Source organism: Gouania willdenowi, chromosome 5 (assembly GCF_900634775.1).
Source record: "Gouania willdenowi chromosome 5, fGouWil2.1, whole genome shotgun sequence".
NCBI lineage: Eukaryota > Metazoa > Chordata > Actinopteri > Blenniiformes > Gobiesocidae > Gouania > Gouania willdenowi.
The window spans coordinates 1,482,451-1,506,871 of record NC_041048.1 but is presented as its reverse complement, the minus strand read 5'-3'; the positions used below and the strand labels follow the sequence as shown (position 1 = coordinate 1,506,871).

Here is a 24,421-nt window from a genome sequence, read left to right as displayed (position 1 = left end):
AATAAGAGCCCGGATGTAAATGATAAACCAGCTATGGAATACTTTTATCAGGAGGGGCGGGGTCACAAACATCACATTGTAGCTGATCTGAGGGTCACGTGATCAACATTCATGTTAACATTAGAATAATTCCGACCAATCAGAGCATTAACAGGAAACTACAAAGAGTTTGTTTGATTTTGTCATAGTTATTATTTTTTCTGTTTTATGGTAGTTGTGTTTTTTTGGGAATTGAATTGAACTGTTATTAAAACAACAACAACAATAATAATAATAATAATAATAATAATAATAATAATAATAATAATAATAATAATAATAATAATGATAATAATAATAATAATAATAATAATAATAATAAAGATTTCAATTGGACAGAGAAAAAAAATCACACGGAGGAAACATTAGTGTCCATCCATCCATTTTCTTACCCGCTTATTCCCGTTTAACAGGGTCGCGGGGGTCTGCCGGTGCCAATATCCGGCTCTCATAGGGCGCTGGGCGGGGGTACACCCTGGACAGGGCGCCAGTCCATCACAGTTAGTTGCTTTGTTAGTTAGTTAGTTAGTTAGTTGCTTTGTTAGTTAGTTAGTTAGTTAGTTAGTTAGTTAGTTAGTTAGTTAGTTGCTTTGTTAGTTAGTTGATTTGTTAGTTAGTTAGTTAGTTTCTTTGTTAGTTAGTTAGTTAGTTAGTTAGTTAGTTGCTTTGTTAGTTAGTTAGTTAGTTAGTTAGTTAGTTAGTTAGTTAGTTAGTTAGTTAGTTAGTTGCTTTGTTAGTTAGTTAGTATTCTCAGGATGAGAGCAGGGGTAGTGGTATTTCTCAGGGTGGAGGACGCCTCACTCCTTCAAACATAGTCTACCTCCTTTTCCCTGTGAGGGGGAGGAGCCTAAAGCTGAGTCCGCCACACACAGATTGACGTCATCAGTAAACTAAACTACGTACGTGATGAGAAGAGTCCTGGAACAGAGTCTGTCTGTCAGAAGGAACTGGTTTCATTAGTAGAGCATCAGCTACGTCCTGCTCTACTCTGAGCTCCTCAACAGACAGACAGACATCATTTTAAGAGAATACGTCATTAACTACTGCCCTCTAGTGTTAAAAAACTGACAGGACATAGCAGTGATTCCCTTCAAAATAAGAGCTTGTTGACCACAGCTTTAATTATAAACATTTGTTAAATATTGACATTTTTTCTCCATATTTTGGCTGTAATCTCAGCTGCAAAAGTGATTTTTAGTCATAATGAGCTAAATACCCAAAGGTTTAAAAATAAACTATATTTTCAGGTAAAATTTACATTTGAAGAATAGACTTTATTGGTAGAAATGTTTGTCTTGGGGAAACACATTTTAGGAGGAGCAACTTTTAAAAACATGAAGATGAACTTTTGAAAATTAGGTGCTCGGGACACCTGTGGCTCCAGCTCCAGCTCCAGCTGTGGCTCCAGCTCCAGCTGTGGCTCCAGCTGCACCTGCGAATGACCAACATCGTTTCTACGGAAACACAAGTTGGTAAAAGTGGGTAGACGATACTATACGATTCACGATTTGCATGTCATGATATAATATATACAAATACTAAACAATACCATATACATTGCAATATATCGCAATATCAATAATTATAAATTTCACCTTTAAAAGTACAACATGGTATGAAACTTTTTTTTTTTTTTTTGGTACTCGCGAGAACAAGTACATAGTAACTAACTGTAACTCAACTACAAATATCAAAAACAGGTGGAATGTTTATCAGACAAATAACATTTTAGAAAAAAGTTTGACTTTTGCTTTTACAACAAATTTTGATTCTGTTCAGTTTTTAAAATCTTTAATAAAAGTAACCACATACATTTATAAAATTCACCAGTTTGTTTAATCAAAGTGTGACCAACTTCCAGCTAAAATGCATTGAGGAGTGAGGTAGTTCATGTGGATTCTTTTCTTCATCTACACATGCTGTCAAAGGTCAACATTACAAGAAGTGCAATCTTTTTACCACAGCGATGCATGTCGGACAGTGAGGAGAGACTCAAGGGCATCGTAGCCCAATGTATGAGCTAACACTGCTACTGTAAACCCAAGCGCTGCCCCAGAAGCAAAGACGCAGCCAGGCCAGCAGAGAGAGCGGGGGCCAAAGAGCCCCTAGGCAACCACCCCACGGCCAAGCAACCCCCCAGACGCCCCCAAGATCCCAAGCTGAGAGGCAGCCACCGCCCCCATATACACACCCGAGAAAGCCCCAAGGAGCCGAGGACCCAGCGCACCCCGCCACCGACCCCAACCCCAAGGCCCCTACCAACAAACAACTCCACACCCAACCCCCCGACGAGAGGGTCCAGAAAGCCCCCTGCCTGAGACCCTAGCGGAGGATTCAGGCCCACACCCAGCAGACGGCCAAAGCTGTGTCGAATGGGCAGCCGGCGGGCCCAGAGCCAGCAGGGACCGGACCCCAGGTAATTAAAAGAAAAGGGGATGGAGGGGAGCGGTGCTTGCCCCACGGAGCATGGCGGCATCCCCCACCCCCCAGGCGCAGTTGGGCACCAGCCACATCCCCCAGAGGTCCAGGGGGCAACCCCCACCACACGTTAGCCCAGAGCGGCCAGCCCCACCACAACGGGGAGCAGCCAAGCAGGAGAGAAGCCTGCACCAAGGCCAGCATAGGCCCGCACGACACCAAGATACAACCCCCCCCCCCCCCCCCAACGTGAGAGGACGTCATCTACCGCCCAAGCAGGGCCACCCCGCCAGCCAAGGACTGATAAGCAGGCGAACTCTAGCACTCCCAAGAATTTTATATTTTATATATAGCAAGATTCAGAGATTACTATTGTTGTAATTGCGCTATATAAATAAAGTTAAATTGAATTGAATTGAACAAGGTCTGATGGTGGGTTCACTGACACCTAGTGATCTGGCATTTACATGCTATGCTAATGTTAGCATGCAATGTTTTTTTCATTAAAAAAACATTATTTAAAAAAAAGATCATATGATAATCTTGCTGTGAAACATTGCGATATATCTTGGAATCATTTTTTTTTCTTACACCCTTAGTGTAGATTACTAAACAAATATGACATGTGACCTGTTGTACCTGTGAGTGGTTGGAGGCGTGGCACGTTGACAGGTAGAGCTGAGCGTAGCGCCCCCTCCAGGACAGATGGGTCAGTGGATCTGTTCTGGTTCTGAGTGTTCATCACGCCTCACATCTCCTAACACACACACACACACACACACACACAAGTCTTTACTTTTATCCAACACAACATTTAAAAACACAAACACTTCCTGAGCTGAAAAGGATCAGTTTCTGTGAAAATGACTTTGGATCCAATGACACAACGACACCTAACACCAGGGGTCTCACCTGTGGGGGTGCAGCAGCCGCACTTTCATAAAAACTAAAATTAATCCCCCTCACTTTTTATCGTTCATTTGGATTTTAACGATTCCAATTCTTTCAGTTGTGCAGGTCAACAGGTCACAGATTTCACAGATTTCATTTAAAAAGCCTTTACACAGGCCATTTTTATTAATTCACTTAGTTGATCCAGTTTAATTTTGGTTGCTGTAATGTAACTAAGGTATTCAATTACAAAGGTCCCCAACTGTAACTGTAAAAGTGAAAGTTGCTGAAATAAAATTACAAACAAGTTGACCGTAGTATAAAAAGTGGTGGCCTAGTGGTTAAGGACGCTGGGCTTATAATCCGAGGGTTGTTGGTTCAAGTCTCACCTGGGCCATCATTGTGGGATGTTGAGCAAGTCCCTTAACCCCGAACTGCTCCCCAGGCACCGCAAAATGGCTGCCCACTGCTCCTCAGGGATGGGTTAAATGCAGAGGAGGAATTCCATTAATGTAATAACTTTACATGGCCAATTAAAGGCGAAAGCCCCGATTTAATCTTTTAATCTTAAAAACAAAGAGCTACATATATATACATATATATATATATATACACTATATTGAAGTGACTGTAGTCGCTACAGATGTATTCGGTGCGCCAAAATAATGGTTAAAGAATTGACATAAATTGGATAAAAGTGTAAAGAACTTGCAAAAATTAGGAAAAAGGGATATTTATTGGCAAAATGAGCAAAAAAAAAAAAAAGTGTCACAAAAAATGAGACAAAAATAAGAAGTTAAAAAGTTTCCCCATTTTAAAGTTTTCTGGAGGAATAATAAATGTTATGGTTCCACTGGTGTCCATGTTATCTTGTGACCGTTTTCTGGCACTTTGAGCTGGTGTTATATTAGTTACAGATAAACTGGTGCTGATGTTATCTAGTGACTTGTTTCTGACAGATGGAAGCAGTGAAAGTAGCACCAGTAGGTGTTATGGTTCCACTGGTGCTCATGTTACGTTGTGACTGGTTTATGATGCTGGAGTGCTCGTACCAGACGGTGTTAACAGTTAAATAGTGATCATGTTAAGCTTCTTTAGAAGCAAAAAAAATACTAAACTTTAATTACGTGGAGGCTCAGAAGGGTTGGTGTTACGCTTCATCTGGCGATCATGTTATTGTGACTAATCGTGAGGACAGATGTAATTAAAGCTGTTGTCTAAAGTGTTTTAATTATAACGTGATTCAGAATCAAAGCGGTGACTGGTCACCTGTTATAACAATCACCAGTTGAACCATTACACCATCAGTTTCTAACACAATCCAGACACCAGAGTTTTTTCTTCTTCCAATCGACTTTATTTATTTATCAAATGTACATCAGCTAAGTGGACGAACCCCGAATAGAAAAAGAGAAGATTCCCAGTTGAAAACATCAAAGAAAAGACAGGAAGTAGTAGTTACAATCATCAGTAGTCACATGACAACTAAACTAAGTCCAGCAGCAGCTCGTCTCTGAGCTCCTCAACGACCGCTCTGTGTCTGGAATGTTTTTAACGCCATCGTCATCATCATCTCTCCATTGGTCGGATCATTTAAGGAACTTGGACGAGGAACGGCGACCCCGGCACATGGGCGTCGCCCCACTTGACCACCAGCTGGTAGCTCCCGCGCTCCTTTAGCACGTAGCTAACGTTGTAGCGCTGGTTCCCGACGTGTTTCACCAGGATCTCATCACAGGGAACCTGAGGGCCCAACACGCCCACCAGCAGCATGTTCTTACCTGTGAGGAGGACGGCAGTTAGCACGGTGACCACATCGCACATTACACCCAAAGCTCTCAGAGCGTCTCTTAGCGCTAACATTCATCGGTGCCACGCCCACAGACGAAAACAAACATGGTTACCACGGTGACGGTTGTTGTTTACCTGCGTGGCTGCAGTCCACAGAGAAGCTGCTTCTCTGGCCCACGTAGGCCTTGCTAAGCCCGCCCCCTCTGCTCTGAACTTTGCTGGCATCTGAGTCTGTGGGGGCGGAGCTCTGCAGGATGCTGTGATTGGACGAGCTAACCACGGGGTCAAAGGTCATGGTGGTCGTCTCGCTGACGTTGGACGCGCTCACCAACCGAGAACCTGAAGAAGAAGAACCAATGATTTCTAAGGACATGGCTTTAAACTCCGCCTCCTGGCCAGGGCAGCACCCACCTGTGACTTTGGCCTTGAAGGGGCTGCCGCTAATGTGGGCGGGGCCTCCGTACTTGATGCTGATCATGTAGTTTCCAGGAGTCATGGGCGTGTAGAGGACTCGGTATCCATCAGCCACTTCCTGACAGTCCATCTTCACCTTAGACGGACCCTCGATGGTCACCGACAGGGCCCCGGGGCCCGCTTTGGAGTTATTGATCACAAACTCTGATTGGACACCTGCGGGGGTGGGGGTGGGGGGAGGACACACACACTTCCTGTTTTACACAACCACAGACTGATTGTACGTCCCACATCAGAGAATCTGCTCTGGACCACTAAGTATTGGGACAACAAGCTTTTAATTTGAAAAGTTTTGTTTTTAAATGACCTTTTAGTTTGAAAAGACTAAGAAAAAAAGACTTAAGACATTTTAAACTGCAGTATTTGTTTTAAAAGGACTTATTCTGGGAAAATTTGAACCTTTTAATTTGAAAATATGTTTTTTTTATTTTAGAAAAAACAAAAGGTTGCAGGACAAAAGCTTTTGATTAAAGACAAAAAAAGTCCAAAGCTCAGACTTTTTTATAATGAAAGTACTTTTTAAGGTCTTTGTTTTGGAAAACAAATTTTACAAAAATATTAGAGCAGAAAAATTTCTGTAAAAAGTACTTTTTCAAAAACAGTTGAAAAAAATGCTACGGTGTTTCTTGTTTGGATAGGACTTTTTAAAAAAAACACTTGGTGGAGGACCTGTTGTGGTTCTACCTGTGGTTCCACTCTCCAGTCCGGCTCCGTACGCAGACACCAGACCTGGATCTCCGCTCTGTCCTGGTTCTCCCACTCGGACCTGGAAAGGACTTCCCGGGATGTGTGAGCCGTTGAATTTAACGTGGATGATGTGGAGGCCGTTCTCTCGAGGGATGAAGCGGATGGCGTATTTATCTGAGACACAGACAGGTGGAGCATCAGTGGGCGGAGCCTCAGTGGGCGGAGTCTCTCTGACACTGACCTTGCTCCAGCTCGGTGACGGCGCACTCCTCCAGAGCTCCAGACGGACTGTGAACCTTGGCCTCCATCTTTCCCTTAGCCCCGTTCAGACGCACAGCAAATGATGCTGGGTGATTCACCTTTAGCCCCGCCTCCTGATGAGGTCACACACAGGGTAAATCAGCCACATCATGACTCAGCATCTTTATTCACCTCATGATGTGATCAAATCTCTCTGGGTGTTTTGGTTTAGACCACATCAACACATGACCAGCTGAGGACAGGAGTGGTTTGTGTTTGTATTTTACATTTAGTTTTATCGTTATCATGTGTTTGGATTTACAACGTTTCACTACAAAGAGGAATATAAACCTTTTTAACAAATGAACAAAACAAACTTTATATGTTTGATAACAGACACCATCAAAGCATGGCCGTATGTAGACATTTAAAGTCCTGCTTGTGATCATAATCATCATCTTAATCCCAAACTGACCATGTGTGAGCAACAGGCCTGCCCCCCACCGCGAGGCCTGCCCCCCACCGCGAGGCCTGCCCCCCACCACGAGGCCTGCCCCCCACCACGAGGCCTGCCCCCCACCGCGAGGCCTGCCCCCCACCGCGAGGCCTGCCCCCCACCGCGAGGCCTGCCCCCCACCACGAGGCCTGCACTGTCACTGCCCCTGTGTACACCTGAGCACCATCCGACCCTGTTGCTGGCGCACCACCCATGAACTCAGCCGCCTATGATCACTTAACCACAGGTCCACCGTAAGTCTCCCTACCTGACGTGCCCATACTCAGACATGGCGAGAGCGCTGGTGACGGTGCTCACACACCAAGACACCGCCACACAGAACAACCCACGCATGGTATAGGTGAGGCGGAGTCATGGTAACAGGCAAGGCAAAACGCACGTGGCACAAACGTGCCGAGTGTTCTGGTTAGCATCATGCTAGTCTGAAGGAATACTGGATGGACACTTCAACATGCTGTACATGTATGTGATGATCTCCTCCTACATATCATACGTGATGACATCATGGAACCAAGCAGCTCCCTCAGCCACAAAGGGCATTAGTTCATTAGCATTAGCTATACACTCTGTATGCTAACTGCATTGTCCCATCAAATAAATAAATAAAAACCTTCAGCCCGTGACCTCCAAAATAAAGGTTCCATAGAGCAGGGACCCCCACTGTAGCTGAAGGTGGTTGAACACAGACATGAACATTGAAGAACAGTCATGTGGAGACAGGACCATCTATAAGGGGGAATAAAGGGGAGAGATTTTTGGGGTCCATCCATAAAGTCAGTAAAATGATGGTCTATTGTTCTATGAATCTGTGATAACCACATTTATTTATTCATCTGAATAATATCCATGAATCTGTGATATAACCCAGGGTTCTCTCCATGTTGTCATTTTGCCCCCCATGCTCTCTTTTCAGCAACATAGGAGAGTTTTTCTGTTGTTTTTTGCTTTTTTTTAAAAAAATCAGTGACGTCGTAATAATTGCGACCCTCCCACTGTCTCAACAAAATGAGATCCCGACCCTAAGGTTGAGAACCCCTGGTTTAGAGGCTCAGAACCAATCGCAACAGGTGTTTTTATTGAACGTGTTGATCCGTTTGTTGGGGGCGTGTCTTACCAGGAGGCCGCTAACCGTGAGGCGTCGGGCGTCGTTTATCGGAGCGACGACAGGAACCAGATACGGACTGTCAGGAATGTGCTGCTCATTGAACTTCACTGAGATCTCATAGTCACCTGATGATGATGAAGAAGAAGAGCGTGACCAACAGGGGGCGCTGATATATACATATATATTATGCGAGTGCTGTGGGGTCCGTACCTGGTTCCTGAGCCACGTAGGAGACGCCACAGGATCCATCTTTACGATCATCAAAGGAGACTTCAGCACGGCTAGGACCCTCTACGGCTACAGACAGACCCCCAGCCCCCGCCTCCCTGGTCCAGATACTGAACTCAGCTAGAGAGAGAGAGAGAGAGAGAGAGAGAGAGAGAGAGAGAGAGAGAGAGAGCGAGACGGTCTAACCCTCATCACCATAAACCACATGTTTTGTTTTTTTGGGGGGGGGGTCCTACCTGGCTCCCCCGCCAGAGCCCCCTCCAGTCCGGCCCCGCCCGCCTTCACCATGCCGGCCCCGCCCTCTCCCAGCGGCCCTACTGTGAACTGGAAGGGACTGCCCGGCACGTGCACGCCTCTGTAGCGCACATTGACGCTGTGCACGCCCATCTCCGTCGGCACGAAGCGCACGCAGTAGGTGTCGTTGCCCATGGCAACCAGCTCGGCCGGACGGTTAGATCCGGACGGTGAGGTGACGTCGGCGGAGACGTCCTTCATATCAATGGCTGTCAAAAATATAGACATAGTGAGATAGAATAATAGAGATATAAAACATGATAAAGATAGTAGAGCAAGAGAGACGTAGAACTGGATAAATAGAGAAATATGGAGAATATAGTTATAAAATTAAAACAACAATGACATTAAGCAAAATAAAGATAGATAACGAAATATTTATGTAGAGAGAAATGAAGATAAGAGAGATAGAGATTTAGAGTGACAGCCATAGAGATAAAGTGAATCAGAATCATTTTTATTTGTCATTGCACAACATTTATAAAAAAATCCATACTTTATAAATCCTTCTTTATCTCTTTAAGTGAGTGAAAGGATAGATTATTATTATTAGAATATAGAGTGAGATCGTGAGAAATAAAGCAAGATAAATATAGAGAGATAATATTAGAGCGAGATATAGAGAGCATTAAATACTTTAAGATCAAAGGCAATAACGTGTGTGATCACATGATCATTTCTATTTTAACAAACACTAAACTTTCAAAATAAGAGTCTCAAAGAAACTGCAATAGGTGAAAGATTTTATTTTGTAAATTCAATAACTTTCTATGAAATGTGTTTCTACAAATGATGCAGCGGTACTTTAACCTTACACACACACAGTCGGTGTGTGTGTGTGTGTGTGTACCTGGGATCTTCAGGTTGAGGTCACACACACTCCCCACGTTAGTGACAGACGCTGCTTTCTGACGTCTGCTGATGCTCTCCCTAATACGACCCTCACCGGTTACCTGCACCGTAAAAGGACTTCCTGTAACACACACAATTTAGAATTTTTTTAATATTTTGTTTTAAATCAAACTGGTTCAAAAAACACTAAAAATGTGTTTGAAATGTGTTGTTTTTAAACACATTCAACACAACACATTTAAAACATTAATAAACGTATTAAACATATATTAAACCACATTATTATTAGTGTTTCTCTCACTAATGCAGAGCGCCCTCCTGTGGTCATGTGACCAGTGACTGATCCTCTCTCACCTGGTACGTGTTCATCAGAGAACCTGATAGAGACGATGTAGTTTCCAGGTTCCGTGGGACAGTAGGTGACCCCACACGTCCCGTCCTCCATGTCCTCCGTCCTGATGTCCACCTTACTGGGCCCCTCGATGGCCAGGGCCAGACCCCCGTAACCTGCACACACCGCCATGTTTTATACTTTAGCGTAGTTTGGTTTTCTCAGTGAATGACGAGATTTTATTGTGACACTCACCAGCTTCCTTTGTGTCTACGATGAAGCTAGCGTCGGTAAAGGTCGTTCCTTGGACGAGTCCGTCACCGTGAGCTTTGACGAGGCTGGCGTCTCCGATCTCTGACTGCACCACCATGATGGCGATGGGGCTGTTGGGGATGTGTTGCCCGTTCTTCAGGATGCTCACCTGGTGCTCGCCCACCTCTCTGGGGATGAAGGAGATTCCTGCCAAGCCACAGAAACGTTAGCGTGGTGTTCAGCGTCTGGACCGTCACCAGGTGCGTTACCGATGTGGTTGTTGGCCATCCTCTTCAGCAGACACGGCTCCTTGCGGCCGGACGGCGCCCGGATGCTGGTGGTCAGCAAACTGAGGTCCGTCTCATTGATGTCCAGAAAGAAGTCGGCTGCAGAGCCCAGTTTGACCTGAGAGCGGCGCTGTTTGTCCTGTGGATCCTCTGAGGAAATAAAAAGACAATCGTGAGTAAAAAGACTTTATGCTACATGCTAAGCTAACTGAAACACAAGGGAGACAAACTACTGGATTTTACAAGTTATGAACGCACCGCTGTGTTCGCTGCATTCCAATAAAAATCTACATAAAGTCTGCGTCGTAAAATAGGCCACACCCTATTGGCTGATGAGGGCTGCCTTTAAAGGACTCGGCCAATCAGAACGAGCTGGTGTCGGGCTGCTGTACTCATGTTAGTTTCCATCTGCACATGAAGTCTCTTCCTCACTGCTCCACGTCTGCATATCAGTCATTTCCAGCTTTTAAAGGATCCAGAACCTCATCTGTTCTTCTTACTGTGAACTTTCAGCATCAGGAGAAATCACGTTGAGTCTGGACTCTGATCTCTACTGAACAAACCCAACCTTTATTATTTCCTACTATTAAAAACTGGCTGAGATATGTTACATTTTAAACCTTATTGTACTTTATATATAGGCTCCTCCCACTGTAAATACATACGAGTCAGCACCGCTCCACAAACTATCATTTATTACCAGTATTTAATTTTTATTTATGCAAACATCTTTATTGTATGACGTCTGGTAAAGATAGTAACTAATAACTGGTAAAATGATAAACTGGTGATATTACAGCCTGTACACGCAGTATGAGGACACATTTACTCCGCCTCTGGGTCCTAGTGCCAGCCTGCCTCTCCGTTCTCCATTCATCCACTCTTCATTATATCCATGTCTTTTAAGGCTCTTATTAAATAGTCTTGGCTCTAGTCCAGGCGGCCATCTTGGATTATGTCGTCATCGCGGTAAATCGCGCATGCGCAGAATGACCCGAATTCACATAAAGCGGAATTAAGCAAGTTAAGCATTTACAAGAAAGAGGAATTATCTAATTTGAAACTAAAATTGGAATAAACCAGCCATCTAATTCAGATTTAAGTTTAAATCAGAATTAAATTAGCATTAGGAATCAAGTGTTTACATGGTCAGTTTAAAGAGGAATTAACTTTTATTCTGCTTTAAAGAGGAATTAATGCTCCCATGTAAACATGGCCAATGTGGCTGAACTTGATCCTCGTTAACATGTTACGCCCTCAAATATTCCAGGTTCTGAGGCCCCGCCCACAGAGGTCAAACAAACATTTGCAAAGAAATAAACGTTTGAGCTGAAAATCATCATCCTCACAGCTGAGATGAAGAAAAACAAAGACGTTCTTTTAAAACGTGTGAAAACTGGAATTTAAGGAGTTAATTTAAACGCTCTGTGGAAGAGAATAACGGAGGAAGTGAACAGTGTTTACGTATTAGAGCGGACTCAGGCTGAGGGTTAAATGAAATGATCAATAACTGACAATGATGGTTTAAATTAATTTACTCATCCACAGCCTAAAATCCTGCTATTTGATCAAGACAATTATTTACATTTAAACGAGTCAGGCTGACGAGTGTGAACGTGTTTAGATCTGTTCTGATTGTGTCTCTGTTTTAATGACAGCTGAGGATTGTTTATTATTCTATTTTCAGACTCGGTCACATTTTCTACACAAGATCAGAACAGACGTGAGATCTGATCGTAGCGTACGATTACGTCACAATTAATAAATACTGATGTTTGTGTGAATTTGGACATCATACGTTCAGATCTGAACGCATCAACGGTTGATAAATGAGGGCCATAGAGCGCTCTGCTGCATTGGCCACACCCTCAACTTTAAAATAGCGTCCTATACGCCAGAAATACGGTACTTTCTAGAAGACTTTTACGTGTGTGTGTGCGTGTGTGTGTGCGTGTGTGCGCGTGCGTGCGTGCGTCTGACCAGCGATCCTGGCGGTGAAGGGACTTCCTGCGATGTGCTCATCGTTGTACTTGACCAGGACGTTGTAGTCCCCGGGCAGTAGCGGCAGGTAGCTAACGCTACACGTCCCGTCCTTGTTGTCCACACAGCTGATGTCCGCTTTGGACGGACCCTCGATGGCCAGGTCCAGACCACCTACGGGGAGCCAACCCAGGTTAGAAACCAGCAAAGAGGCGTTTACGGTCCGTACGTACCTTCAGAGGCGTCGTCGGTGTAGACGGTGAACGTGGCCCTCTTATTGGCCACGCCGTAGCTCAGCCCGGGGCCATAGGCCGTCACGTTGGGGTTGCTGACGTGGTTGACGAAGAACTGAAGAGGAGACTCTGAAACACAGGGAACACACATCAACATCACCATGACAACCCACAGGAAGTGCTGCTGCATGTGCGTGTGTCAGACCTGGGATGTGCGTGCCGTTATATTTGATGTGCATCTCGTGGAGGCCGGCCTCCGTGGGCGAGTACTGCACCGTCACCGTCCCATCCTGGTTGTCCGCGATCAGAGGCTGAGCAGATTTCCCAGAAGGCATCAGGACCTCACCTGGGCAGGAAACAGGAAACTGAGCCCATGCTCTTATTTTGAAGAGGATGTGAGAGTGGGCGTGGCCTCACCCGTCACTTCTCCTTTCCTGAAGGAGAATGGAATCACCATGTCGAACGGTCGGAATCCACTGCCATTAACGCTGCTGCCGACGGACGTGTAGGGGTCAGAGGTCACCTGATCAAACACACACACACACACGTCAGTGAACACAAGCCACGCCCACATCAGGGAATCCTGGGAGGATGATTTAAAGATCAAAGTCCCCAAATCAAAGAGAAAAAACCACAAGCCCGAAACCAACCACAGCAGCATTTCTGACCAATCACAAGAGGCCGTTCATGGAGGAGGTTTGCTGTGATCCCATTGGCTGAAACCAGGGACAAAGTCACGGAGGAGCCCAAACAGGAGAGTCAACGTGTGTGTGTGTTTGTGTGTGTGTGTGTGTTTCATATTAGTTCAGTCACAAAATAACATGATCACCAGTTGAGCCGTAACACCAGCTGATCTGTGATCTGTGTCGGGATGTTTCTGGGTTTTTACTGACCGCGTGCGTCAGATCACGTCATTTGTTCAGCACACACACACAGGATGCTGATTGGCCCAGGGGCCGCATGGTAACAGTAGCCACGCCCACTTCAGATCATCTGATGTTTGTAGAAGCTTTAAGGGGTGTAGTGTGTGTGTGTGTGTGAGAGATCTGTGCGTGTTAGGGAATGAAGTACCCATGGCTGGAAGCCGACGCTGGGGGGCGTGGCTTGTTGCTGTAGAAACCTCTGCTCCTCATCAGCAGCCTAAAGACATAACGTAAACATTAGCATGTCTGATGCTAATCCTCCGACCTACAGACCAGTCTGACCTCTGACCCCAGGGACGCCAACCAGAGGTGAAAGTAATGCATTACAAGTACTCGCGCTACTGTAATGAAGTTACTTTTACTGGAACCTGTACTTTTTGAGCATATTTCTAAATCAGTAATTTCACTTGTACATTTTAAAAGTAGTATAGTAATTAGTTACATTTCTACACCCAACCGTTACCAAATAAATGATTGTTTTTGTGATTATTTTTTATTTCCGTTTCACGGCACATTTAACACAATCTTTATATTGTTATTCGTATTATTTCTGATCAATTCTACTTTCTATGGTTCAGGTTGTGGTTTCTACACATTACGATGTTACCCACATGGAACATTTACCATGTTTTAGAGTTTATAAATGTATCTATACCAGACATGAGCAACTGGTGGCCCAGGGGCCACATGTGACAGAAAAATACACAAAACAAAAATACAATAAATTACAACGGCTAGAAAACAGAATTAAAAAAATACAAAAATAATAATTACAAAAATAAACAAAAAAACAACAAAAATACACAAAATGATTAAAAAAAAATAACTGTAAACTCACAGTATTAAAAAAGCAAAACAACATCAGAAACACTAAACAACATACCTTTAACAGGTCAAATACACAAAAGAACATAAATACACAAAATGCCTCAGAACAAGTAAAACAACAACAAACATACACAGAATGACAGAAAAAAAGTTTTTATGGTAACTGTGTTTTTCTGTGTTAAATGTTGACAAACACATTTTTGTGGCCCCCGCTTTGATAGAAGTTGCCCACATTTGATCTATACTTATAGCCTGCTCATTTTGTATTTTTAATTGTCAAAACGTACAATTACTTTTAAAATAAAAAACCACTAATGAATTCAAACTTTTTATTTTAAGTTCCACTGTGACAAATTGTCTCTCTTCCTTTTTAAGTTTCTACATGAGATTTTTACTGTATGTAAGGGACCCGAACCCAGATTTATTACCAACAATAAACGTGGGAGGTGAAAGTAACGAGTAACTTTTAATTTGAGTTTTCAATAATTCAGCTTTTTTTTGCTCATATTTGAGTATTTTATGTATGACTTACTTGTACTTGAGTACAATTTCAATAATAATAATAATAATAACGGCTTAGATTTATTTAGCACTTTTTTCGAGGAGACTCAAAGCACGTCACAGAAATCATGAATTATTAAAATCAGTCACACCAGTGGTGGTAAGCTACAATGTAGCCACAGCTACCCCGCCATCACGCCTACGGCCCCTCTAACCACCACCAACATTCAGACAATTCAAACCCATTCATACCAGGCAATGTAGGTAAAAGTGCCTTGCCTAAGTACACAATAACAATGACTTGGATAGAGTGGGATTCGAACTCCCAACCCTTAAGTTTCTGGACGACCCATTATACCACTGATCCACGATCGCCCTAAAAAGTCAATAAAGTAACAGAACTTCTACTTGAGTAGGTATCAGTACTCTTTATACCTCTGTTGCTAACTAAGCTCCGCCCCTCAGCGCCGTGTCTCACCATGACTTTGAAGGGACTGCGAGGAATGTTTTCTCCTCCAAAGCGGACGTAGATGACGTAGTTCCCTGGAGCCGGGGCCGTGTAGAAGATGTCAAAGGTTCCATCCTCGTTCTCCACCACCTGAGCCTCCACCTCGCTGCCGTCGGGCTGCACCACCACGCAGCTCACCTTCCCTTTCCCAGCATCCTTAGCGTTGACCACCAGCCCCAGCTCCTGGCCCATGGCCACGGTGGGGCCCACCCCGGGACCTGTTTCAATCACCACACGTTACACAGGAGCCAGGCTCAGGGCCACGCCCTAAACACAGTTCTCGCTCGCCCACCTGTGACCGTGCACTTGCTGGCGTCACCCGTCGCCGTGGCGCGGACGCGGTAAGGGGACGAGGGGATGTCGTCGCCGCCGTATTTGATAACGATGGTGTAGCGGCCCGTGTGGTCAGGGACGTAGGACACTTGGTAGGTGCCGTCGTCATTGGGATGGACGGTGGGGGTCTTCACTTTCCCATCTTGGTCCTGAAAGGAAGAAAGTGCATGTGACGACTGAGACAGGAAGTGACACGCCATGAACAACCGTCTGGTTTACAACTGAAACTGAGGGTCCGACTTGTACAAAGGCATCACCATCTAAAGCAGGGGTTCTCCACGTTGGGGTCAGGACCCTATTTGGGGTCACGAGACACGCCTTCAAGAAACTAAGAATATTTTTTGAAGAATTTGAGCCAATTGTTTATTTTTACCCTTTTTCTACAACTACACCAAACTCACCGTATTTTAACCTATTTTCATCACTTTTCCTTGCCATTGTTTTGCTTCTTTTAATGTATTTTTGTTACAATTATACATATCTGGAAATTGACTCAAATTTAACATTATTGTAGCCTGAATTCATCTACCGTGTGTGTGTGTGTGTGTGTGTGTGTGTGTGTGTGTGTGTGTGTGTGTGTGTGTGTGTGTGTGTGTTACCGTGATGAGCACGCTCAGTTGGCCTTCGCCGGCGTCTTTGGCGTCGATGCTGAACTCGACGGGGAAGCTGGCGGGAACGCTGCTGGTCAGGCCGGGGCCGCTGGCTCGCACTTTACTTGCGTCGTACGTGGGAAGAACCCGGAACTTGAAGGGGCTGCAGACACATGACATCATCAACAAGCAACAACAACGCAATGATACAACAGTGTCGCACCAAAAAACTACTAGAACTAGCTTAGTTTGTCTTTAAGGGTGGAAAACATGAAAACTATTTGAACAAATATTATAAATATGATTAAATCAGGACGAAAATATCGGACATCCCTATTATAAAGATAGTTTAACAAAAACTCGTATAGACAATCTAATGTCAACAACAAACACACAATATGAAAATACAAAGTAAAGACAAAACTACAACAAAAACAAAGCAATAGTTTGTGCTGCAGTACTGCTGTGTACCTGTGGGGGGCATCCTCCTCGGCGTACTTCACCTCCACAGAGTGCAGCCCCTCCACTGCTGGCGTGTAGGACACGGTGAACGTCCCGTCCCCATTGTCCGTCACTTCCGTCGGCACCTTCACACCCCTTGGGCCGCAGACGGACACGGCAAGCGCGGCTTCCCCCGCCTTCCTGCAGTCCACGGTGAAGGACTGTGGGACACCCGTCCTAACCTTTGACCCCACGCCGGGACCAGACACCTGGATTTTGGAGGGGTCCACCAGGTCCTTTACCGGCACTTTGAAAGGACTTCCTGTGAGGAGGACAACACGGCACCAGTTACACCCATTACCACTAGACCTGGGGCCTCATTTATAAACGCTGCGTACGTACAAAAGAAAACGTACAATATAAGCAACGTTGACCTGGTGAGATAATGTGCGCAACACCATGGCAGCTCTGACCCTGTCGTACGCCCTAAATCATGAGAAATGGGAAACTCTGACGCCAACAGAAGAAGGACGAAATTAATGACAGCTCTGTGAAATTAATAGTTTGTGTGAAATACGTAATTTCACAACGCATTATGTGAAGGATGCATTTGCAAAAACGGAGGATAAAATAATACTGACGCCCGCAGGTAGTTAGTGACGTGCGCGCGCCTACAAATACTTCATTTTATATTAATACAAATAATTGTAATCACAATCACATGATCATTGTGCAAAACTGCTGATCAATTGGCTGCAACACCTGTAGCTGTTATAAAAAGGAATGCGTACACAATTCGTAAAGACGCACAGTGGCCAATCAGGCACTGCTGGAGGACGAGGTGCACGGGACACTCTGGAGGGAGAGGATCTACAGAGACCAGTGAGATTTATCCCATGTTTTTGGCGCATGTATAGTCACTATGTGAAATTACTATTAGTGATTATTAGGGCTGCCAACTTTGGTCGTTTAGTCACTAATTGGTCGATGCCGTCGTGGTCGACCAAGATTTTCATTGGTCGACCAGTAAAGGTATCAGTTTTAATACCGTAAAAAAAGCAATGCACTTATACAGGTGATCAGGATTAAATATCAAATATAATGTATTTATTACCTAAACATGATTCTATGTCCAGTAACAGCTGTGTGAGTGCGTGCCCCGAAGCAAAAAGAAAAAAGTTGTGCTTCAGCTGTCACTGCGCTGTGATCAGATCAGATCAGATCAGATAGGGAACAAATTAAGACAGGTTTGAAACAAGCATCTACTATTATATCAATCCTTTTTCTGCACAAGAACATGGATTGTCCTTTTATTTGCTATATATATATATATATATATATATATATATATATATATGGCAGTACCATAATACTGGACCTTTAAGGCCTAATTGGACCTGGATTTGGTCCTGGTTAAACCAGGTTTAGCTAACCTGGGATGTGTTCTCCTCCGAAGGTCACGTTGATGTCGTAGCTCCCCGGGGTCAGGGGGACGTAGTCTACACTGCAGCTGCCGTCCTTGTTGTCCTTACAGGACATCTTCGACTCTGACGGACCCTCCACAGCGATACCGAGACCACCGATACCTGCCCCTCTGGTTGAGAACCAACAACTCATTCATTATCATCAGTGGTCAAACACGACGGTCTGAAGGTACAACAAACCCAACCTACTAGTCTTGTCTTATATCACCTTGTCCTCAGACTACTTTATCTTAGCTTCTGTCCTCTTGGCCTGTCCTACCTCACCCTTACACTTAGTCCTTTCCTACCTTATATTATCTCATGCTGTCCTACCTTATGTGTTTTATTCTTCTGTCTCTTCTTTCTTTCCTTGTCCTGTCTTGTGTTGTCACAGAATGTCTTGCCTTTTCTAATCTACCTTGTTTAGTCTGGTCCCTCTGTAGCTCTTTTTTACTTAGATTCTCTTGTACTGCCTTAGTGTACTTTGTCCTGTCTCGTGGTGTTGTACCTGGTGATGATGTTGAACTTGTTGGTCTGGTTGGTCAGTCCTTGTGATAGTCCAGGCCCGGTGGCGACCACCCTGCTGGGGTCGCAGCCTTCGCCCACAGAAACCTTAAATGGGCTTTTTGGAACCGGTGTGTCATCGTAGAGAACGGAGACGCTGTGGACTCCTGAAACCCAGAAGCACCAACAGTCAGCGCACCGTCTCGTGGACTTGGCCGGACTCACTCAGGCCAAACTCACCGTTCTCAAACGGAGTGTACTCCACGTTGTAGGTCCCGTCGGACCGGTCGGTGACCACGCAGTCCGTCAGTGTGCCCGACGGGTTCACCACCTCCGCCTTCACGTGGTTCCCTCCTCGCTGCGTCAGAGGGCTGGCGTCCACCGTGAAGTCTGTGGTCGCTTCTCTGAACACAGCTGCAGAAAGAGTCCTCTGTTATAGATGTAGAAGAATAGATCTGCTCCGTCTTTTGTCCACTGTCGCTACCTTCTCCGTCCACTCCAGGTCCAAACACTCGGACCCGGGATGTGTCCACTGCAGGATCCACCGTCACCTTTGCCGGGAACCCTGGGACGACCTTCCCTCCGTACTTCAGCAGCAGCGTGTACATTCCCGCCGTCAGAGGGATGTACGTCACCGTGTAGGTCCCGTCCTTGTGGTCCAGAACCTCCGCCTTCGCTTTACTGCCTGAAACACAAAAGACAAACGTCTCCATCAGGTTTCTGTAGATGTTTGATAGACGTCAGCCGATCGGTGGAGCTAGGAAACGTCCGCTGTTCAGTGGGTTACCCGAGCGTGGCGTGGAGCCCGTTGGGCTGGTCGGAGGAGAGTCCAGGGCTGCTTCCAGGCTGAGTTCTCCTGGTCCAGCTCGAGAACAGTCCACATTCAACATGCTGGTTTCTCCCACCTACAGAGAGAAAACAAACTGGGTCAGACTCAGAAGCTGCACTTCCTTTACCCTTGGAAATGCACAAAATTGAAAGTTTTTATGCTTTCATGAGGAGGAATTTCAGATGTTTTGATATTGAAATGTGTGTCGCAAAAGCTCAATGGAAACGCTTTTTCCGCAAATACACGTCATAGGACGTGACGTAAATGGTCACATGATCACGTCTTTCTGAGAAAACATGGTGCGGCATGTGTGGACAAAACAGAAGATCCAGACATTTCTTAGCATTATACTTAAAATATTACTGCCATATTAGACGTGAAACAACAAAGGAATGCAGTGTTCTAAGGAGGATATGAGCGTCCATTTTTCTGCAGCGAAGTCTCGGGGATGAGATCTAATGGGAGTTGTGAGGCTCCTCCCCAAAACAATGTTCAAAGGGCAACTGTACCTTGTAAACATTTAGAAATATCGCTTTTATTTTGCAAAAATCTGTAATGGACACCCAGCTAGAGACTGAAGCTGACAACTGCACACAGACACTCACCTTGGCTCTCTTCAGGCCGTCTCCAGACGCCACCACCTTAGTGGGGTCAAAGGGCATCTGGACGTCCGCCCTAAAGGGCGAGCCTGGGATGTGGACGTTCTCAAACAGGATGTTGACCAGGTAGTCTCCGGGCTCAGTGGGCAGATAGGAGACGGAACAGGTACCGTCGCCGTTATCCGAGCACTCGATCTTCGCCTCAGTCGGACCTTCCACCGTCAGCCCCAAACCTCCGGTGCCAGCGCCCTTCGTATCGATGGTGAAATCTGCCGGGGTCCCAACCAAACCGCCTTTAAGGCCGGGGCCGAACGCCTTGACCTGCGAGAAGAGACCCTATTGACTTAGTGGGACTAAAGATGTGACAGGACAAGCTTTACAGGTTCATGGTTTTGAACTGCTCCTACCTTGCTGGGGTCTGGGGGAAGATGGGCCTCCACAGGGAAGGGACTCCCAGGGACGGGGTGTCCATCATAGGACACGTTGACCATGTACGTCCCCTCCTCTGTAGGAGTGAACTGAACCAGATGAACATCAGCCTTACTGGGCTGAGGCTCCGTTTTACAGGGGACAGAACGCTGACTGGGACTCATCTGAGGACACACACACACACACACACACACACACACACACACACACACACACACACACACACACACACACACACACACACACACACACACACACACACACACACACACACACACACACACACACACACACACACACACACACACACACACACACACACACACACACACACACACACACAGACAAGTCAACCTCAGGACGAAAGACAAGAGACAGGGAAGTACAGAGACAGAAACAAGACAATAAAAGATGCAGACAGACAAAGAAAGACAAAGAGAAGGAAAAATACACAGAAAAAGACAGAAGTCACTGGTGGACAAACAAAGATGGACAGAAAGACGATTATACAGACAGACCCACGGAGACAGGATATGGTCATCAAATTCAGATGGTACATTTTTTCTTTAACTCACCACTGCCACCTCCAGGCGACCTTGACCTCCTGCACCTTGAGTGTCCACAGTGAACATTTGTTCCTGATCGACCTCCGCTCCTGAAACACACACAGTATAATAGTAGTGAATACTTTCCAGTGAGAACCTGTAAACCAACACTCAACCAAAGGAGGACAGATACTTACGACCATCCAGGTTGTCCACGTGAACCTTGTCCAGGTCGAGCGGTGCAGCGACGCTGACGGTGAAGGGACTCTTAGCGATCTGATCGCCTCCAAACTTCACAGTGACGCTCATCTCACCCTGTGGGTGAACACAGAGTGGCTGATACTCATCATGTGTCCACTGGGGGGGGGGGGTCATTGTCTTAGTGACAGGAACCAAAGACAAGGAGTGACCAGCAGATGGCAGCAAAACACCACGCATTAGCCACTTTAGCCATTAGCCTAAAATATTTAACTTATTCAATTACACAGACATCATTCCAAAGTTCCTCTGGATTTAAAGTTACAAAACTATTTGGAACCAATTTATAAAAATGTTACATCATTATAATTGATAAACAATAAAATAATACATGTATGCACTATTGATGCGCAGGTGCGTGTGTGTGTGTAACCTGTTGTGCAGGTGTGTATTTGACGGTCTGGGAGTAGTCATAGTTGTCGATGATGTCGAAGTCGTTGACGGGAGAAGAAAAATTAACATCCAGAGGAGCTTTTCCTGCTCCTTTGGTCAACACGGTGAAATGAGTTGGTTTACCGCTCTCCACACCTGCACAATTAACACACATAGGGGGCGGAGCCTAAGAACTTATTACTCCACAGATGAGTGTGTGTGTGTGTTACCTGTGTGCAACAGTCCAGGACCTTCTGCTTTAACCTTTGATGCATCGTGGGAGGGATCAACCTTTACTGTGAAGGGACTCTGAGGAACTTCCTGCACAGAAAGAAAAGAGTAAAAATCCTTAGAATCACTGGTTGTGTGTGTGTGTGTGTGTGTGTGTGTGCGTGTGTGTGCACCTTGTCAGTAAACAACACTTTAACAGTCAGTTTTCCAGCAGCTGGTGGGATGTATTTTACTGTAAACGTGTCATTGGCGTTGGGGATGATGTCAAAGTTCACATCAAACTCTCTCTCATCACCTGAGTTGGCGTCACACTTAATGCCAACGCTGACGTCGCCTGAAAACACACACACACACTTTTTATATCAGCTTGGATGGTATGAGATACAAATGGAGATAGTTAATGTCTATATGGAAACGCTCGTCTCAACATTGCTCTTACAACAATAAAGCAAGCAGAGGTTCACGCCCATAGCGTTTCAGAATAGAGTTTTAGAGAGATAATAATCTATATAAATTATAATTTAAGATCAAGATAAAATCTGCCAGAACATCAGTGAAAATAATGAATAAAACAATAGCAGGGGTTAAATTATTGAACCAAAAAAAAAAAAACAGTTTAAAAAGCTTATTAAGTCATTTCTAGTTAGTAAGTATAACAAAGAGCAATAATATATTAACATAATAAAAGGTATATATTGTGATAGAGAATATTATTAATTTTAATGTTGCCACTATATTTTGTATTTAAAATTTTATCAATGAAATTTGTACAGTAAATATTAAATCGTATATTATTAATATTATGTACATGTATGTGTATATATATATATATACACACACACACACACTTGATGTGCACATATAAACAGCATATATAAAACTTTGTGTTGAATATATATTAAATGTATATTGTAAAACTAGTAACAGTTTGTAAAAAAAAAAAATTTAATATACAGTGCATTCAGAAAGTATTCAACCCCCATGACTCTTTCTACATTTTGTAATGTTAAAGCCTCATTTCAAAATTGATCAAATAATTTTTCTCATCAATCTACTCGTAATACCCCATGAAGACAAAGTGAAAACGTTTTTTAGGATTTTTTGCCATTTCATTCAAAATAAAACAGAAAAATATCACATGTACGTTAATATTTACACCCTTTGCTATAACACTCAATACTGAGCTCAGATACAACCTCCACTGATTGTTGTTGAGATGTTTGTACAACTTGACTGAAGAACACCAACAGTAAATTCTACTGATTTAACTTGACTTGGAAAGGGACACACCGGTCTATATAAGGTCCTACAGCTGACAGTGATTGTCAGAGCAGAAAACAAGCCATGAGGTCGAGGCACAGATCTAGGGAAGGATATAAAACAATTGGAACAGCATTGAAGGTCCCGAAGAGCACAGTGGCCTCCATCATTCAGAAATGGGAAAAGCTCAAAACCACCAGGACTCTTCCCAGAGCTGACCGCCCGTCCAAACTGAGCAATCGGGGGAGAAGGGCTTTGGTCAGGGAGGAGACCAAGAACCTGATGGTCGCTCTAATAGAGCTTCTGCATTACTCTGAGCAAATGGGAGAACCTTCCAGAAGTACAACCATCAGTGCAGCACTTCACCAATCAGGCCTTCATGGAAGAGTCGCCAGACGGAAGCCTCTCCTCAGTAAAAGGCACGACAGCCTGCTTGGAATTTGCCAAAGGGCATGTAAATGACCCTCCGAACATAAACAACATTCTATGGTCTGATGAAACAAAAATAGAACTATTTGGTCTGAATGCTAAACGTCACGTTTGGAGGAAACAGCCACTGCTCATCACCTGGCAAATACCATCCCTACAGTGAAGCATGGTGGTGGCAGCATTATGCTGTGGGGATGTTTTTCGGCAGCAGGGACAGGGAGACTAGTCAGGATACAGGGAAAGATTTATGCAGCAATGTACAGAGACATCCTGGATGAAAACCTGCTCCTGAGCACTCTGGAGCTCAGACTGGGGCGTTGGTTCACGTTCCAACAGGATAACAACCCGAAGCACACAGCAAACTTAACGAAAGAGTGGCTTCAGGACACGTCTGTGAATGTCCTTGTGTGGCCCAGCCAGAGCCCAGACTAGAACATCTGTGGAAAGACCTGAAAACAGCTGTACAACAACGTCTAATCTGACAGAACTTTAGAGGATCTGCAGAGAAGAGTAGGAAAAAATCCCCAAATGTAGGTGTGCCAAACTTGTAGCATCTTACCCAAGAAGAGTTGATGCTGTAATTACTGCCGTAGGTGCCTCAACAAAGTATTAAATAAAGAGTGTGATTACGAATGTACATGTGATAATTTCATTTTATTTTTAATGAAAAGGCAAAAAAACCCTAAAAACCTTTTTTCACTTTGTCACTATGGGATATTACGAGTAGATTGATGAGAAAAATTAAAAACTTGATCCATT

At 44.6% G+C, this 24,421-nt stretch overlaps 1 protein-coding gene across 2 annotated transcripts in view; it reads right to left on the bottom strand.

The window, feature by feature from the left end:
- Positions 1–4,682: 4,682 nt before the first annotated feature.
- Positions 4,683–24,421, bottom strand: part of flnba (filamin B a) — a 53,812-nt gene continuing 34,073 nt past the window's right edge. Inside the window, exons 17-49 of one of the 2 annotated variants that reach the window (XM_028447899.1) lie at positions 22,147–22,307; positions 21,973–22,063; positions 21,744–21,898; positions 21,310–21,427; positions 21,143–21,222; positions 20,546–20,731; positions 20,145–20,459; positions 19,498–19,615; positions 19,195–19,395; positions 18,951–19,124; positions 18,715–18,877; positions 18,177–18,337; positions 16,774–17,065; positions 16,312–16,465; positions 15,672–15,861; positions 15,350–15,597; positions 13,691–13,759; positions 13,037–13,142; positions 12,825–12,965; positions 12,620–12,748; positions 12,387–12,560; positions 10,389–10,556; positions 10,123–10,326; positions 9,891–10,043; positions 9,535–9,657; positions 8,627–8,893; positions 8,373–8,510; positions 8,172–8,287; positions 6,542–6,674; positions 6,298–6,474; positions 5,551–5,769; positions 5,275–5,478; positions 4,683–5,129 (exon numbers count right to left, since the gene is read on the bottom strand). In XM_028447899.1, coding sequence (XP_028303700.1) covers positions 4,942–5,129; positions 5,275–5,478; positions 5,551–5,769; positions 6,298–6,474; positions 6,542–6,674; positions 8,172–8,287; positions 8,373–8,510; positions 8,627–8,893; positions 9,535–9,657; positions 9,891–10,043; positions 10,123–10,326; positions 10,389–10,556; positions 12,387–12,560; positions 12,620–12,748; positions 12,825–12,965; positions 13,037–13,142; positions 13,691–13,759; positions 15,350–15,597; positions 15,672–15,861; positions 16,312–16,465; positions 16,774–17,065; positions 18,177–18,337; positions 18,715–18,877; positions 18,951–19,124; positions 19,195–19,395; positions 19,498–19,615; positions 20,145–20,459; positions 20,546–20,731; positions 21,143–21,222; positions 21,310–21,427; positions 21,744–21,898; positions 21,973–22,063; positions 22,147–22,307 — 5,516 coding nt within the window. In that variant the 3' untranslated portion in view covers positions 4,683–4,941. The remainder of the gene's footprint in view (positions 5,130–5,274; positions 5,479–5,550; positions 5,770–6,297; positions 6,475–6,541; positions 6,675–8,171; positions 8,288–8,372; positions 8,511–8,626; positions 8,894–9,534; positions 9,658–9,890; positions 10,044–10,122; positions 10,327–10,388; positions 10,557–12,386; positions 12,561–12,619; positions 12,749–12,824; positions 12,966–13,036; positions 13,143–13,690; positions 13,760–15,349; positions 15,598–15,671; positions 15,862–16,311; positions 16,466–16,773; positions 17,066–18,176; positions 18,338–18,714; positions 18,878–18,950; positions 19,125–19,194; positions 19,396–19,497; positions 19,616–20,144; positions 20,460–20,545; positions 20,732–21,142; positions 21,223–21,309; positions 21,428–21,743; positions 21,899–21,972; positions 22,064–22,146; positions 22,308–24,421) is intronic. The other variant, XM_028447900.1, reaches the window with a different exon arrangement.